This window comes from Nannospalax galili, unplaced genomic scaffold (assembly GCF_000622305.1).
Source record: "Nannospalax galili isolate Female #2095 unplaced genomic scaffold, S.galili_v1.0 scaffold290, whole genome shotgun sequence".
NCBI lineage: Eukaryota > Metazoa > Chordata > Mammalia > Rodentia > Spalacidae > Nannospalax > Nannospalax galili.
In genome coordinates, this window is record NW_008331486.1 from 6,517,923 (window position 1) to 6,536,295 (window position 18,373).

Consider the following 18,373-nt stretch of genomic DNA (forward strand, 5'->3'; position numbering starts at 1 on the left):
TTCAGTGTTCGAACTAAAGGCATGAGCCACCACATCCAGCACCCGTGTGTGACTTTATATCACATACTGGATCACTTAAAAACATTGGTCCACTGATCACCCCTGTAATTTTATCAGACATCTACACCACAGTGGCAATAAAAGTTTTCCAAAATCAGTTTGTTTCCTTGAAAGAAAGACAAATTTTAGTCTGAATAGCCATAGCCTGTCAGTTGCAGTTTCAAGTAAAAATGATAGTCCTGGTGTTGGAGACATGGGTCATTGGTTAAGAGTACTCACTACTCTTGTTGAAGACCTGAGTTTGTTTCCCAACACCAACATGGCAGTTGACAATCACTCCAATTCCAAGGGATCCAAGGTGCTCTGGCCTCTGTAGGCACCTGCACACACACGGTGCACATAAACTCACACACATATATCCAAATCAATCAATCAATCAATCAATCAATCAATCAATCTTGTGAGGCATGGTGGCGCAAGCCTTTAATCAGAGGCAGGATCTCTTTGAGTTTGAGGCCAGCCTGGTCTACATAGTGAGTTCCAGGACAGCTGGGGCTACAGGGAGACCCTGTCTGAAAAAGACCAAAAAAAAAAAAAAAAAAAAAAAAAAAAAAAAAGAAAAAAGAGGGCAGCTAGATCCAATCACAAGGCAGGTCCTGGAAAGACCATCATGCTGTGCACAGCTGAAGACCAAAAAGAGCACCAAAGACAACCCCTGGGCCACTGAGATGGCAAAGGCACTTGCCATGCAAGCCTGACAACCCGAGTTCAATTCCTGGAACTCATGTACAGGTGGAAGGGAACCAACTCCACAAAGCTGTCCTCTGACCTCCACTCACAGACCATGGACTGTGAGACACACCTCCCCTCAACACACCTACAATCTTAAGACTTGGGGAAATGGGAGCAGGAGAATCAAAGACTTCAAGATCACATTCTTCTATAAACCAAGCTAGAACAGGAAGGACAAGAGAACTGTAGAATTCGAGACCAACCCACCTCATAAACAACAAACAAAACCTCAGAATTTGGGGGCTACAGCAAGAGCTCAGTAGTTAACAGCACCTGCGGCTCTTTCAGAGGATGCAAGTTCAGTTCTCAACACCCATGTTGGACAGCTCACAACTGCCTGGAATTCCAGCTCCACAGGATCCAACTCCCTCTTCTGGCCTCTGAAGGCAACTGCACACATATGCTATATAGTCACACACATACACATTCACATGAATAAAAATAAAATCTCAGGCAGATCTCTGTGAAATTGAAGCCAACCTGGTCTACATAGTGAGTGTCAGGCCAGCTGGGGCTATAGGGAGACCCTGTCTCAAAAAACCAAAACCAAAACCATAAATAAATAAATAAATAAATAAATAAATAAAATCTTAGAATTCAGAATGAAACTAGTTTAACCTCTCAAGCCCAGAAAGGTTATCAGAGACAACTTGGAGCCAAAACTTTCCTTGAGTGTCCAGACATAAGACTCCTGGGTATGCATGTTTTAAATTCAGCCAGAACTACCAAAGTCACAATCAAACGTCACTAAGGCTGCATCATAATCATCAGTGACCGTGTTCTAAGTTGTGAATTGGGGACGATCTTAACATAACAAACTTGTCACATGTGCCTGCCTCAAACCAATGCTAAAAGAAGTAATATTTCAGGGGGCTGGAGAGATGGCTCAGCAGTTAAGAACACTGGTTGTTCTTGCAGAACACCTGGGTTTGAATCTCAGCACCCGCATGGCAGCTAACAACTGTCCTTAACTCCAGTTCCAGGGAATCCGACAGCCTCTTCTGTCCTCCACAGGCATTGCACAACACGGGTGCACTTACATGCAGGTAATACACGCATACACAAAATAAAAATAATAATTTTTTTTTAAAGTAATGTTTCAAGGTAAAGTAAAACCAAGGTACACAGACTTGGTGAGCACAAGTACTTTTCTATAAGAAAACAAAACTTCAAGAGAGGTGACAGGGTCTGAATATGATCAAAATAAACTATAGAAAATTCTCAAATCAATTAAAGTTTTTTAAAAACTTTCAATCATTAAATGCAAGTTTATCCAAAAGTGGCCTTTGTTTACTGTAGCCGCCCATTGTTAAGAGGTATTTATGACTGAATTTCAAAGCATGCAACACCTGAACACATGCTGTGCTTATAGGGTATGAGGGCTCTAGCCATACTTTAATTCCAAGCACACAAACTGAGAAACAGCGGGCTGCTACAGGAGACAGGACCCTAATTAATTGGCTCCTAGCTGACAGCTGCATCCTACATTAGTCTAAATGCCCCTTAACTGCTAGTCAACAACACATGTACTCTCAGTATTCAAATGCCAACTATGTTTGCAAAATGTCAAAGACAACCTTCACTGCCCCAAATGGCACTCTAAGAGGGGAGAGGGGGTCAAGAAAGCCCTATCTACCTGAAAGGGCTACTCCATACGGAAGAGAAGAAGACTCCGCTCAGGAAGAGTGCTGTTTGTCCGCTGCACTTTTCCCACCTAGCTCCACAGTGAGAATTTGCAAGTTCAACTAGTAACTGAAAAGGTCAAGGACAGTACTATCTAGAGAGCACCAACCATTTCCAGGATGTGACATGAGTTCTTGTAGATGAAGCAGGAAAAGAACCATGCACATGGGCTAAGACTCCTTGCCTTTACTTAGAGCAGACAAGTGTGGATGCTACAAAACCACTGAAGCCCAAACCCCCCAGGGGGAACTCAGTCCCCAAACAGTAAAATGACTTGTCCAAGGTCAACAATGAACTACAAGTGGATTGGGCAAGAAATGAGCGACTTAGGCAGCTTCTGAATAAAGCTGTCATTTTCTTATACAAAGAAATATTCTACCAGAACCTAAGAGATAACCACAGTAACAAAAATGCTAAGTAAACCTAAAAGTAATTGACCGTAAGTTCTGTTCCAGAAAATTCCTTGATGACCTAGGTCCAAACACATTAAGGAAAAACATGATCAGAAATCTTGAAAAGTACTTACCATGTTCCACAAAAACATTACAGTGTGGACCCCCATGTCTCGATGAGTCCTTTTTCCCTGCTCCTTTGATAAAGTGCAGGGCAGGCAAACTTGGCCTTCTTTGGTCCCCAAGAACTTTTCCAGGCTGTTGCCCCATAAAGCAACGATGGGCACCCCTTTCCAGAAGAGGGCTCAAGATCTTCCAGTAGGGTCGGTGGGGCTTAGCAGAACACGGTATGCACCTAGAACTTCACAAAACCATCTCTCAAGTCAGTGACTGAGGTCGATCACAGAAAAGACTACTTCCCTGACAAAAGGAAGCAGTTTTAGGTTCACATATGTAAACAGGAGTCTCAATTCTTTTCCAAGCTTATCAACTCGAAGTAACGTAACCACAACGCTCCCCAAAAGGTTTCTTGATTGTAAGTCTATTTGGCAGGCTGAATAACAGTTTCAAGAAGAAAAATTCAAAGAGAAATATTCACAGGGTTATTCTGAAGGGGGCCAACGGTACTAAAAGTCATTTCGATTTCCGTGCGAGAAGGAAAACGGTCTTTGGCTGCGTCTCTGCAACTTTTCCCGTGGAAGCCACCATTCCCCTATCTTTGTCTCCCCGTCTTCCAACAGATTCCCTACGGCTCTCCCTTTCCCTGCCCTGGCTCTCCGAGCAGAGGACCCGGGTCACCTAGATTTCAACGAGCGCTTGCTCTCCACTTTGAGAAGGAATGCATTGCCAGCAACTTTTAAGTCCGCTTTTTAAAAGGCCTGTGGAACCAACCCTGACTCTTCCTCAGCGTTAAAGTTTGGGGCTGCACCAACACCCAAGGGGCTGGAGGTGTCATTGGAAGAACCCGGGCATAGGAGGTTGGAGGGAGCAATCTGGGGGAGGGAGCCGGGACCCCTTGACAGCCGGGGGGATGATTTGAACCAGGGGCTCCGTAGCCAAACTGGGGGCCGAAACCCAGCCAGGGGCGGCCTGGGGGCGAGACTGACACGGCTCGGGCGGGGCACCCGCGGCTTACTCGGGGGCGACGCTGCTCCACGCCGGTTCGGGGGGACACTGAGCCCACCCTGGCGTCCCCAAGCCAGGGCAGGGCTGGTCGGGACGACGGGCTCCCGCGGCCCTGATGGCTGGAGGCGAGAGCAGGGGAGGAGGCCCGGCGCCTCCGTTGCCCCCGCGCCCGAGGGTCTCTGTGCCCGAGACACCCCTCCCGCGGCCCCGGACGCCGCCGCTGCCGGGCAGTCACATCCCCGGGCTCTGCCGAGGGACTCGGACTCTCCCGTCGGCGGGGGCGCGGACCGCGGAGGGGCTCCTCAGCCGCAGGACCCAGAACCCGGCTCCGGCTCCAGCGCCGTTCAGGGACAGACGCCGAGCCCCGCCGCCGCCATGATGGATTACGAGTAGCTCCACAACGAGGCCCGGCCCCGCCCCCGGCCCCGCCCCCTGCGACGTCGGAAGGTCCCGCGTGCGCGCGAAGGAGACACTGGTGCTGCTCTCCCGCTCCCCGCCGCGGTAGCTTCGTGCTCCGGCCTCACTATGCGCGACAGCCGGGCCCGGCACGACCTTTTAAAGGTGGCTTTTCAGAGCTCGAGGTGAGCAGTGAGGAAGTGCCCGCCTCCTCTGCACTACCATTGGCCCTCGGGAACCCGAGTCAGGCTACTCTCCTCCATCCCATTGGTCAGTGAGGGCGAGAGCCACCAGCAAGCCGCGCTCGGCGGCGCCGCGGGGCGTGGTGGGAGATGTAGTCCCGGAGTCGGCAGGCCGCGCGCCGGCGTTGCTGGCCCCGCCTCCAGGGAGCCAATGGACTCGGGTCCACCTCGGGTCGGGCGGCCAGTGTTTCTTCTGCGCGAGCTGCAAGAACGGCGGAGAGCCTGAGCGAAGTGAAAACTGCGGATTGGATTTCTCCAGAACTGGAGTTAGATGACTTCCTTGAGCCTGGTTGGGGGAGGGGGAGAAAATTTGGCTCGCTCCTAGAAACGAAGATACTTGATGCTTTGCACCCTCATCGCTTCCGGAAGGTATACGTATTGAATCCAGCGAAGAAATACAGAGAACACAAGCATCAGCGATGGCTTGTTTGTACCACAAGTTAGACACAACCGTCCTTCGTGTTAGGCGAAAAAATGCCCAGGTTATTAGGTCTCGCAGGCCAGCAGAGCTAATCACTTACACCTTTGAATTCATCCTCTGCAACCAAACAGCACCTGGTGCTCCTATATTCCTCACCGTCCCCGTTACCCGGCCAGGATATACCCATTTCTTTTAAGATTTTTTTTTTTAATGCGTATGAATGCAATACCTGCATGCATGAAATGCACCCGTGCCATGCAATGCCCGAGGAGGCTAGAAGAGGACGTCGGATCCCCTGTAACTGGAGTTAGCTGCCATGTGGGTGCTGGGACTAGAACCCAGGTCCTCTGCAAGAGCAGCCAGTGCTCTTAACACTAAGCCATCTCTCCAGCTCACCCCCACCCCCTTCTTTGTTTTCTTGAGACAGGATCTTACTATGCAATCCTGGCCAACCTGGAACTATGTAGATCAAGCTGGCCTTGAACTCACAAAGATTCGTCTACCTCTACCTCTAGAGTGCTCGGATTACAGGTTTACACCACCATGCCTGGCCTCTTGAGCTAATGTCACAATTTTTCAAAAGTTGCTACTGACATCAGGGGACACAGCTGTAACATGAGCACAGAGTATTTTAGAAATACGCTGCCAAATTAAGAAGTGACAGGGGCTAGGGGCTGGAGAGACGGCTCAGCCGTTAAGAGCACGGACTGCTCTTGCAGAGAACCCGGGGTTCGATTCCCAGCACCCACATGGCGGCTAGGACCCGTCCTTAATCCCAGTTCCAGGGGAATCTGAAGCCCTCTTCTGACCTCCGCGGCATTGCATGACACGGGTGCATTCACATACATGCAGGCAACACACTCATACACATAAAACTAATAAAATATTTTAAAAAAGAAAAAAAGGGGGTTGGGGATTTAACTCAGTGGTAGAGGTGTTTGCTAGGGAAGCACAAGGCCCTGGGTTTGGTCCTCAGCTCTGGGGAAAAAAAAAAGAATAAAGAATGAATGAATTACTGTTTAAAAAAAAAAAAAGTGACACTTAAACCAGGTGTGGTGGTGCATGCCTTTAATCCTAGCACTTGGGAGGCAAAGGCAGGCGGATCTCTGAGTTGGAGGCCAGCCTGGTCTACACAGTGAGTTCCAGGCCAACTGGGGTTACAGGGAGACCCTGTCTCAAAACAAAACAAAAAGTGACACTTAAATGGTGTTTCAGTTATTAAAGAAGTTACTTGAAAATATTGAATGTGAAATACATAAAAATTTGCATCCAGAATTAGAGCTGAAACTTATATGAGTTTATAAGTTTATAACATCTGAGTTGATATTGGTTTTGCCCACTCACAAAATAATCTGGTTGGCAAACTGTTTATTCGGGTTATAATGGTTTGGCTGTCAAACTTAGTCCTCATCTGCAAAGCCAGTCCTCAAACCGATGCTTTTGCTCCCCATATTTACCTATTCTTATCCAGACTACTACTCTTATTTTTGACGTTTGCTTTTTTAAGATTGATTTTTGATCTTTTTGAGACAGGGTCTCCCTGTAGCCCCATCTGTCCTAGAACTCACTATGTAGACCAGACTGGCCTTGAACTCACAAAGACCCACCTGCCTCTGCCTCCCGAGTGCTGGGATTAAAGGTGTGCATCACCACACCCAGCTTTAGATTTATTTTATTTTATGTGTGTTTTGCCTGCATACAAGTATACCATGTGCATGCAGAGCTGAGGCCAGAAGAGGGTGCCAGAACTGGAGTTAAGGACTGTTGTTAGAGGCCATGTGACCATGTGGGTGCTGGGAAATGAACCAGGCTCCTCTGCCAGAGCAGTCAGCTCCCAGCAGTTTTACTTTTTCTTCCTACTCATGCTTTAACCATTTCCTTCATGTCTACATTCCAAATCATAATTCAAGACACGTTCTTGAACTAATTCACTGTTACTTGGTTTTATTTAGTTTCATTTGAGACAGGATCTCTAGTCCAGGCTGGTCACAGACTCCCTAGGTAGCTAAAGGTGACCTTGAACTTCTGATCCTCCTGCTTCTACCTCCCAAGGGGCAGGTATGCTCCACCACAACTGGTTTATGCAGTGTGGATGGAACCCAGAGCCTCAACGCTAGGCAAGCATACTACCAACTGAGCTACATCCCCAGTCCTACTGACTAGTTAACATGCATTAACTAAGCACCTGTTCCTGGTAATGGCCTATACCATCAGGGGAAGGTGTCTTACCACCAGGGAGCCCAAAGGAAGGACAGACAGTACCAAAACAAGCAATGATCTAAACAAAAATTGGCCTCAATACCGTAATCCATAGCCTTTCTCAACCAGGCCAACCTGTGTTCTCAAGGGGTTTAGAAATCTGCTGGGCATGGTGTCACATGCCTTTAATTTCAGCACTTGGGAGGCAGAAGCAGGCATTATCTGAGCTCAAGGTCAGCCTTGGCTACATAGTGAGTTCCAAACCAAATTGGTTTCCTCCCCTAAAAGCAGGGCCATGACTACTTACTGTATCTGATGATGATGGTATCAAATTAGACCTTGGTTTCCCAACCTGAGACGCAGCTTCTGGTGGCCACTGTATGGCCACCACGCTTGCTCTACAGCCTTATCCCTGACATTTCCCCTCTCACTGTACTTTCAGGGAAGCCCCAAGCCCAGTGTGTATTTTTTCTAGAGGTGCGCTGTACTTTTTAACACTAGAAATTTTTAAGGGCTTCAAACTATAGAATGAATGCAGAGCCCAGCAAAAGCCTAATAGAATATTAAACCAATGTTTAATACATCCCTTAAAGCTCAGATTCACTTCATTAAAAGCTGTTCAGTTCCATCTGATTTTGCCCTCACTTTCATAAGCAAAGCTAACAAAATTTCAGCTTTTTCTTGCACCTATTGTGTAGTTACACTCTCCAAGGGCGCCCTCTGGAGGCCATGGAAACAGGAACCCACAAAAGTTGCTTCTCAACTTTTGAGAGGGTGGCTGCCACATAGGCTTGAGAGAAACAGGTGAGGACAGGTGAGCTTCAGTGGACTCAGGCTCCCACTCCCAATGCCTTAAGAGGCAAACAGCCTGGAAATTTCAAAGTGAGACAGGTGAGCCAACCTAAGTTGCTCAGAACAGCTCTAGAAAATTCAGTTGTCTTTGGATTCCTTAAAGCAGGTGGAACATGGGATAAAATAAAAGTAAAATAAAAAGTTGTCTATTGAATGAAGCTGTGCTTAATCTTGATCGTAAACGTGATGAGATTTGGAATCACCATGGAAACAAACCTTTGAGCATGTCTATAAGCAAGTTTCTAGATTGGGTTGAGTAAGAATGATCACAACGGGACGACCACCATTCCAGGGCTGAGGAGAAAGGAGGGAGCTGAACAACAAGCAGCATTTAGCTCTGCTTCCCATGGATGCAAAGTGAGCAGCCACCTCATGCTCCTGCCACGACCTCCCCACCAGGATGGACGGTACTATGCAGCCGTGAGCGGAACAAAGCCTGCTTTCCTAGGTTGCTTGTCAGGTATTAGCACAGCATCACATAAAATAACTAATATAGGCCATATGGAAGTATACCATTTGATAGATAACCAAATTTCACAACCGGGAAATGCCATTCAGTAAAAGTACTCTTAGTTGAAGTGTTACTGGGTGACCCCCACCCCCAATCATCGTGTGGGCGCTGCTGAGCCCTCCTGTAGCGAAACCGACCAATGCTAGCACATTTCTAAGTGCCAAAAAGTAGCTTACGGATGTGGACTGTGGGGTAAGGAGTCATTTTTCTTGGAAGGTATGGCTCCTGATAGGTTGCCCAGGTAGGTGTCAGAGAATGGCCCCACACCTACCCTATGGACAGCACTAACTAAACTCTGGGCTTTAAAAAAGGACATGAAGTTGCAAGGGGGACATGTGGTGACATCTAGGAGGAGTTGGAGGGTAGGGAGTATATATCATCAAAATACACTATGTACATCTATGGAATTCTCAAAGAATAAAAAATTGCTAATCAGTTGGGCCATAGTTCAGGGGCTGAGCCCTTGCCTACAATGCACAAGGCCCTGGATTCTATCCTTAGCACTGCCAAAAATAAATAAATGTATGTTTGGAGCCAGTGAGATGGTTCAATGGGTAAGAGTGCTTGCTGCTAAGCCTAATGACCTGAGTTGGATTCTTGGAACTGACATGGAAGGAAATGACTCCAAGTTGTCCTGACCGCCACATACATGCTGTTGCAGGAGGGTACCCATATCCACACATATAAATAAATATAACACACAAAATAAATACATGTAAAAACATTCTTAAAAGTTAATTGAAAGAAAAGTTAAAATCAGAGCACCACCTTTTATTTTGTTTGGTGAGACAGTCTCACTACATAGCCCAGGTTGGCCTCAGACTCCTGCCTCTGTCCTTGGGCTTGCAGGCCGCACTCCCACACTGGGCAGAGCACCATTTCCCAGTCATCAGGAAAACAAAGCATAGGAATCCACAGGCTCAGTGGAGACTCAGGCACCTTGTTTTTAGCTTCTCTCAATTATGCAAAGGTCACTACTTAGGTTATACAAGGAAAACAGCATGGCTTTCCCACCTCCATTTTTCTGTTTTCTTTGCTTATCAGAGCATCAAAAAGACAGACATTCATTCTCTCCATTATTGACAATAGCCCAGCTTCTTACAAACCATGCTGTCAGGCAGGATGGGGCAGTGTAAGGTACGGAACCCTCAAACCTTCCACCAGAAGGCGCACACAGTGGAAAGCGAAATTAAAGCAGGCAAAGGCCATTTGGTTCTCTTTATGCTTAAGGCCATTTGGCTGCTGGCCTAACTTTACCCTCTACTCTCTAACCACAGAATTCCGCTTTAAAGGAGGTGGAGTAGAAGCCAAGGCAGACCACTTGGGGGCTGGTGATGCCGCGTCTTCTCTCTTTCTCTCTTGGACTGGGGAACCGAACCCAGGACCTTACACAAGCGAGGCAAGTCCTCTGCCCCTGAGCCATATCCGCAGCCGCCATGCTTTCTATCAGGGCGGTTTCGTGGGACACTGTACGGCATGGATTATGGTGACTGGAAGACATGGACTCTCCACATTACCCCAGGATGAGAAGTCATCTGGCTGGGACACTGTGCTCTGAAAGGCTGTAACCACCCCTTGTACCAATGCAGGATTCAGTCCCACCCCAGCTTTGTCTCGGAACAGAAGAGGCCCGCCTCAGCTACACTGCAGGTGAGTGATGCGTTTCGGCTTCTCCCTGGGCCACATGTGGGAGCCACACAGCTGCTCTTCATTCCCAGCTGCCCCAGAGAGGTGCACAGCCCCATCCTCAGGAGCCTGGCCTCATCCTTCCTGCTCCAAAAGCCTCTGGCGTGTTTCCAGCACAATCTCCTCCATTATTTCTGGCTTTAAGATGTCTTTGATCTGAAAAAAAAAAAAAAAGGGATGTGTTCCACACAGAAATGAACTGTAAGCAAACTACCAAGTCACCCAAAATAAAGGAAGCCTGGTATTCCACACCTCCTTCAGAGACTAAGTGCTGTAAGCTAGGACCCAGACCTGGCTTAATAAGCCAGCAAGATTCCCTGGGATAACTGGGCATGGTGACGCATGCCCTTAGTCCCAGCACTTGGGAGGCCGAGGCAAGCAGATCTCTGTGAGATTGAGGCCAGCCTGGTCTACTTAGTGAGTTCCAGGCCAGCCAGAGCTATAAGGAGACTCTGCCTAAAAATAAAATTACCTGGGCTAGCTGACAAGAACAGACATTCTGTTCTGAGAGTCATTAGAAAGATGGCTGAAATTTAGGGTGGGAGAGAGGATTGTTGGCATAAGGAGTCCTACATAGCACTCCACCCCAAATCCCAAGCATGGTACTAGACACTGAGAATACTGCAAATATCTCAGGGGAACATGAAGGCTCTCTTGGGGCCAGTTCTGCTGATGAGTATGTTGGGGGAATGTGGGGCACCAAATAAACACACAGCTGGTACCTGGTGCGGAAGGGAGGCCTCATAGCAGTACAGGATGCTGGTGTCATACAGCATCATCCTCTGGGTGACCAGCAAGACCACGCAGTTCCGGAGCCGGGATATTACCTCTCGATCACCAAGGGAGACAGGCTGTCAGGGACACACGGGAAGGAACCAAAATAAGCAGTCCCCAGAAGTCACAGGCGAGAGGCCACACTCATTTCCATCGTGGCACTCCAAGTCACTCAATCAGAAAACTCTGGATTTTTTTTAATGTGTACATGTTCGTGTGTGCATATGCACACAAATGCACATGCACGTGGAGGCCACAGGACTACCTCAAGTTTCATCCTCAGGATCTCCTTTGAGCCAGGGTCTCACAGGCTACATCTTACCAGTTAGGCTAGAATGGCTAGCCCCAGGGATGCCCATCTCCGCCTCCCAGTGCTGGAATTACAGATGCCCCCATCATTTGTACATGGGTCATGGAGGAGCAGACTGAGGTTCATGTGCGTACGAGGCAAGTGCCATCTTTACCATCTGCACCATCCCATGAGCCCTGTGGCTTCTTCAGTGGACTGCTACTCTGCCACCTCCACCAGCCAGAGCTCCGCAGCCAGAGCTCATCTCTTCAATGAAGAGAAGGCATGACACGCAACAGCCTCAGACTCAACAGCAGTGGCACACAGTGAGATTTCAGTCACCAGCAGACCACAACAGTGGGCTCCTAAGATCACGCCACAGCAGCTGCCCTTCTAAACAAACCCTCAGGTGTTCACCCCCAGAAACGTGACTTAACAGATCCTGGACATTAAGTGGCAGGAAACTATAGCTTTGTGGGGTTTTCCCTTTTTTTTTTTTTTTTTTTGGGTCTTTTTGAGACAGGGTCTCCCTGTAGCCCCAGCTGGCCTGGAACTCACTATATAGACCAGGCTGGCTTTGAACTCACAGAGATCTGCTCGCCTCTGCCTCCCTGAGTGCTGGGATTAAAGGCGTGTGCCACCACACTGCTGGCCTCAGGAAACTATAATTATTAAAAAGGGGTAAAAGTGCTTGGTATACAAGCCTAACAACCTGAGTTCAGACCCCCAGATCCCCACAAAAGCTGGATGAAGTAGCACAATCTTCTGTAACCCCAGCACATCCTGTAAGAAGATGGGAGACAAATCTGGCATTTCCAGAGGCTCACAGGCCAGCTAGCCTGGCTAACACAGCAGCAGAGACCCTATCTCCAACAAGGTTGCTCTAACCTCTACCTATGTGCCATGGCTCTCTGGCTACCCGCCCCCCTGACACACACACATGGCCAACAGACTCTACCTGCCATTAAAGCACAGGAGAGATCCCTCGGCCCCATCAACAGTGGTGATGCTCACTCACCTCCAGGTTTGCAACGAAGCCTCCACCATCCTCATCTTTGTGCTCGGGTGTTGGGTAGATCCAGATGAAGCCGTTGTTGCCCAGAATCACTGAGGCACCACATGGCAGGTCATGAAAATGAGTTTTTTGCCGTTTCACCAGGGAAGGTGAAACCTGGACTAAAACTCCCTGACCTAGCTGAAGAAACAGATCATAAAATGAGCAAAGTAGCCGGGCGTGGTGGCGCAAGCCTGTGGTCCCAGCACTTGGGAGGCAGAGGCAGGCGGATCTCTGTGAGTTCAAGGCCAGCCTGGTCTACATAGTGAGTTCCAGGTCAGCTGGGGCTACAGGGAGACCCCATCTCAAAAAGACCAAAAAAAAAAAAAAAAAAAAGAGCAAAGTGGAGGTTGCTTATGATCCAGCACTTGGGAGGCTGAGGCAGAAGGGTCAAGTTCCGGGCCAGCCTAGGCTACATGAGGCTTTGTCTCAAAACAGCAAACAAAAAGGAAATAGATCATAAGCCAGGTATGGTGGCACATGCCTAGAAACCCAGAAACCAGAGGCTGAGGCAAGATCACTAATTCCAGGCCAGCTGGGCTACCTAGTAAGCCCACCCCACCCCCAAAAGAACGAGAAACAGAAGCAGGTCCCAGAACACATCTCTTAGATACACCCCAGTCATTCTTCCTATTGACACTGCTGTCGCTCAGTGCACACATGCGCTTTGCAGAAAGTATTTCTGGGACCGTGGGCTGTTTATACATCCCCAAAGATGTCAGGCTGGCAGGATGGCTCAGCAGATAAAGGCACTTGTGGCCCAAGTTCAATCCCTGAAACCCATGTGGTAGGAGAGAACTAACTCCCACAGTCCTCTGACCTCCTCCACACACATGCAGGTGCACACACTCTAAATAAGGCAATAGAAATATTTTTTTTAGCTAGGCATGGTGGCACATGCCTTTAATCCCAGGTAGCAGAGGCAGGCAGATCTCTGAATTTGGGGCCAGCCTGGTCTACATAGCAAGTTCCAGGGCTACACAGCGAGACCCTGTCTCAAAAAACCAAAAAATTTAATTAAAAGGTAGCTGTCAACACTCATCTATCACCTCCCTTTGCAGTTTACAGAGTCTTCACCTTCTAACCCAGAGCAGGTGTGCTGGCTGCTCGGGAACCTGGAGTCAACGAGGAGCCTACACTGGCCAAAGAACAATTGCATTCCATGACCCTAGTATGGACTTTGTATGAATCATTTTTTTAATTATTATTTTTATTTATGTGTATGTGTGTGTTGTCTGCATGTAGGTAAGTGCACATGTACAATGTCTGCAGAGGACAGAAGAGGCTGTCAGATCCCCTGGACTGGAATTACGGACAGTTGTTAGCTGCCATATGGGTGCTGGGATTCAGACCTGGGTCTTCTGTAAGAATAGCCCGTGCTCTTAACCACTGAGCCATGTCTCTAGCCCTGACCGTAGTATGGATTTTAAACTCAAATACGCATGTGGGCCACTGGGTTGGCAAATCCCTGCCTGGTCCTGACAGGCCAGTTCTAGGTCCACATCCTGCTGGGGAAGGGTCTACAGCACCCAGCTGTGAAGTCAGCACACACAGCACAATGCTCAGTCCTACTTCAAGTCCACGAACGTGGCGACTGCTCCCACTTCATTAAAGGAAGACAGTTTTTATTCCTCTCAGAAAATGAAGAGCCAAGAAATAATACACCCTAATGGGTTCTAAGAAGCACACCATCTTTAAAAAATAAATAGCTTCAATAATGTAACTGCATAGAAGTGGCAGAGTTTCATCTAGAGGCCCAGATGGCAATTCCGTCTTTGCCAGCAATAATATCCACCATATCAACTGGACTATAGACCAGGGCTGAGTGTAGCCCCTCGCTTGGCTCTGCAGGCATGCAGTTGGCCTCTCAGCCTGGTCCCAGGGCTGGGTAAGGCATACTCCAGAGGGAACAGAGCCTCCCAGCTCCAGGCAGAGGGGCTCCACCAGAACAGCCTCCTCAGGAAGAAAAGGACTTAAGTCATTAATCACCCTTTGTCATGCCACTGACCATGCAGATCCTCTCCCCTCCCACTAGGCCCTGGGACCACCATGAGGCTGAGATGCCGTTAGTCTTAAAGAACTAGGCTCTGCGTTGCTTTTTGTTTTGAGATGGGAGGGTGGTATTTCTCTCACTATGTAGCCCAGGCTGATCTCTAACTCTCAAACTTCAGATTCTCCTACCTCAATCTCCTGAGGGCTGGAATTACAGGCCCCTGACATGACACCCAGCTAACTAACTGCCAGGTCGTTTAGGTCAGTCGGCCAGGGAGCTCTGGTGATTCAGGCCTGGACCTGAAGCCTAATGAGCCTGACTTACCTTTCCATATTTGAGGCTCCTTGTGTGCAGAGACACAGCTCCATCTGAGAACACAGCCTGGACCTCAGCCTGCCAGGGTGATCAAGGAACAACAGCAGTCTCCACAACCTGTTCTTATGCCACCTGCCTCATCTAGCATCCCCTCCCACCTGGACCTTAGACAGACCCAGAAGACAACACTATAACCCCTTGGACGACAAGAAAATCTTGATACACTCTTTTCTGCTCTCTGGGACAATTGTTTAGATCATTAAAAAAACTTAAGAGCCAGGCATGGTGGCACCTGCTTTTAACCCCAGCGGTTGGGAGGCAGAGGCAGGTGGATCTCTGTATGAGACCAGCCTGGTCTAGAGTTCCAAGCCAGCAAGGGTACATAGTGAGACCCCATCTCAAAATAAGAAACAAAAAGGAAAACTGAAGGGCTGCTGAGATGGCTTAGCCAGTAAAGGCATTTGCCACGAAGTCTGACGCTCTGAGTTCAATCCCTGAGACCCATATGATGGGGGGAGTAGACCAACTCACGAAAGTTGTACCTTAACCTCCACGTGTACAACACGGCACATGTGTGTCCACACACACGCCAGGAAATTAATGTAAAAAAATTGATCTTTTTGCTTTTTGAGACAGTGTCTCTGTGTAGCCCTGGCTGGCCTGGACCTTGCTATATAGACCAGGCTGGCCTTGAACTCACAGAGATCTGCCTGACTCTGCCTCTGGTTGCTAGGATTAAAGGCATACACCACCACACCCAGAAAAATAAATGTAATTTTTTTTGGGGGGGGGGTCTTTTTGAGACAGGGTCTCCCAGTAGCCCCAGCTGGCCTGGAACTCACTATGTAGACCAGGCTGGCCTCAAACTCAGAGATCTGCCTACCTCTGCCTCCTGAGCACTGGGACTAAAGGTGTGCATCACCATACCTGGCCCAACAAATGTAATTTTTCAAAAATTTTAATAAAAAAGCATCTAAGCCCAGCATGGTGGCTCACACCTGTAATTTCAGTACTCAGGAAGCTGAGGCAGAAATGCCATAAGTTCCAGGCCAGCCTGGGGTACAGTGTAAGACAAGAGACCCCATCTCAAAAAAAAAAAAAAAACAAAACAGTTGTGTCTTGCCTGCAGCAGAGGTCTCCAAACGTTACAAGACCCAAAGAATTGAGTTGGCACAAATCTGACTAAGAGCTGGGGCATCCAAGGATTACATTCCTCTGGTCAGAGATGCAGGGCAAGCCCCACTGCCGGCCTCAAGGGAAAGCTGCAGGCAAGAGCTCCACGTGCAGGATACGCTGATGAGGTCACCCTCCTGCAAGAAGCCTCTCATGGCCAGTTCGTCTTCCGCAGACCTTCTCCTCTGAAACACAGAAATGAGCACAGAACGTAAGCTGGACCCTCAGGAAGAAATCTTTCCATTGCTTTTCTTGAGCTCTGTGAAGCCGACTGTGATATTTAAACACGAACAACTAAGGCAAGAGGAGGGGACCTGAGCCCCTGGAGAGGAACAAGGCCAACGATCCTGGCTCTCCACCTGGAGGGACCCTCCTCTAAGGAACAAACAGGCTGCCTCATCTGTGAAACCCTTTCAATCCCACCCAGCCCACTCCTGCCGGGCACTATCTCAGCTCACACACTCCCTTCACCTGAGTCCCTCCCTCATCGCCATCCTTCAAGGATCACTCAACACAGTTGTCTGTCCTATTAAATAACCACTCTTTCTGCACGCCGTGCATGTTCATTCTCCTCCGGCCGCCGTGTGGATCAGCTGTTTCACATCCCCCGCCAGTCAGGTCAGTAAGCCGCTTGGGGAACTCAATCGAGCCTCCCTTATCCTGGCACTCTCCACGGGCCCCAGCACAGGGAGCCTCTCTGAAATGGACCACGGACAAACTATGGTGTTGACAAAATGCTGCCACTCTCTGGAATAACCAAGTTCCGGTTAATTCACACACACCAAAAAAAAAAAAAAAAAAAAAAATCTAAGAATCTAAGCTGGACATGGTGGCACACACCTTTAGTCCCAGCACTCAGGAGGCGGAGGCAGGCAGATCTTTGTGAGTTCAAGGCCAGCCTGGTCTACATAGTGAGTTCCAGGACAGCTGGACAAAGAGACCCCTGTCTCAAAAAGTCCAAAACAAACGAATCTAGAGAAAACCTTTACAAAGAATACCTTTACAGTGCAACGTGGATCAAGCAAGTTAGGAAATTGGCATCATGCTCCAAGAGCTTCTCCCTGAAGCCCCTTTGGGAACACACCCCATGGATATTTCTGATCTTACCACACGCTAGCTGCTGCCTGTGCTGAGAGACCATGGCCAGGAGAAAAGCCTCCCTATTCACTCAGGTAGCAATCCTTGAGACACACAGCAATAGGGCAAGCTTAGCGCAAAGCAGGGTTCCCTGGTGGAGCAGAGGTCACACACTCAACCGTACAGTTCCAGGACCTAGCTGAGCTCTTACCAGTTCTCCTCCAGGCAGGTTCATAGACGACAGAAGCAAGACAGAATCCAGCCTGGAGTTGGTCTCCACCTTCCACCTCTTCTGTTGAACCTATGAGGAAACAGTTGTACACCCGGAGGCACACTCCTGGGCATACCCTGAATCCAGTAATCCCGCACATAGCCAATACAACACCCAGCCTATGGCAAGGAATACTTTCTTCACAGAACTATTTGTTGAGTAATTGTCCCAACTCCTTAAGTCACTAGCGTGCCTTTACTAGGTAAAACCTGACCTGTAGAAAACACCAGCTTTGGCTGGGCACGCGGGAGGCAGAGGCAGGCAGATCTCTGTGAGTTCAAGGACAGCCTGGTCTACATAGTGAGTTCCAGGACAGTTGGGGCTACTGGGAGACCATCTCAAAAAGACAAAAAAGAGAAAACACCAGGTTTACCTCTGTGATTCTCCCCACGACAATGTCTCCTACTTCACCATTATATCTGAAAGAGAAAACAGAGTCATCCATCAGCCATTGGGCCGGTCAGGACCAGGTACCACCTGAGGCTGAGCACGCAGAAGGGACTTGATTAAGCACCACTTTTAGTAAATTTGTGTAACTATGCTGCTTAGAACAGGAAACCGAAATCTTCCCATGGACCCTTCATTAGCTATCCTTAAAGACATCACTCACTGCAAGCAGTTCCTTTAGACAGCTGTGCTAAGTTTGGTGGATTATGTGACATGAAAACATGAAGTACTTTCTTGTGGAACACAGATGAGTTCAGTACCTGGCAAAGGAGGTGTGCTGGACAGATTTAGTTGTCAACCTGACACACCTGGATAGAGGGGACCTCAACTGAGGAACTGTCTCCATTGGACTGACCTGCGGCCATGTCTGTGGGGCGTTTTCTTGACTGTTGAGTGATGTGGGTGAGCCCAGCCCACTATTGGCAGTGCCACCCTTGCACAGGTGGTCCTGTATTGTATAAGAAAGGTTGAAGGGTTGGAAAGATGGCTCAGCGGTTAAGAGCACTGACTGTTCTTGCAGAGGACCCGGGTTCAATTCCCAGCACCCACATGGCAGCTAACACCCATCTGTAACTCCAGTTCTAGGGGATTTGACGCCTTCTTCTGATTTCCACTGGCACTGCACCACACAGGTACACATATATACATGTAGGCAATATAATCACACACACACACATTAAA

The 18,373-nt window shown here is 48.5% G+C and overlaps 2 protein-coding genes across 4 annotated transcripts in view; both read right to left on the bottom strand.

Annotated features, from left to right (window-relative positions):
* Abl1 (ABL proto-oncogene 1, non-receptor tyrosine kinase) overlaps window positions 1–3,747 on the bottom strand; it is a 126,594-nt gene extending 122,847 nt beyond the window's left edge. The window contains exon 1 of the mRNA XM_008825723.3: window positions 3,002–3,747. Within this exon, the coding sequence (XP_008823945.1) occupies window positions 3,002–3,137 (136 nt within the window). The 5' untranslated portion in view covers window positions 3,138–3,747. The remainder of the gene's footprint in view (window positions 1–3,001) is intronic.
* A 5,616-nt stretch (window positions 3,748–9,363) lies between these two features.
* The window catches only part of Exosc2 (exosome component 2), a 12,694-nt gene continuing 3,684 nt past the window's right edge, over window positions 9,364–18,373 (bottom strand). Inside the window, exons 3-9 of one of the 3 annotated variants that reach the window (XM_008825741.3) lie at window positions 17,619–17,664; window positions 17,186–17,275; window positions 16,017–16,082; window positions 14,734–14,802; window positions 12,381–12,557; window positions 11,022–11,150; window positions 9,364–10,455 (exon numbers count right to left, since the gene is read on the bottom strand). In XM_008825741.3, the coding sequence (XP_008823963.1) occupies window positions 10,375–10,455; window positions 11,022–11,150; window positions 12,381–12,557; window positions 14,734–14,802; window positions 16,017–16,082; window positions 17,186–17,275; window positions 17,619–17,664 (658 nt within the window). In that variant the 3' untranslated portion in view covers window positions 9,364–10,374. The remainder of the gene's footprint in view (window positions 10,456–11,021; window positions 11,151–12,380; window positions 12,558–14,733; window positions 14,803–16,016; window positions 16,083–17,185; window positions 17,276–17,618; window positions 17,665–18,373) is intronic. The other 2 variants (XM_017796109.2, XM_029560084.1) reach the window with 2 other exon arrangements.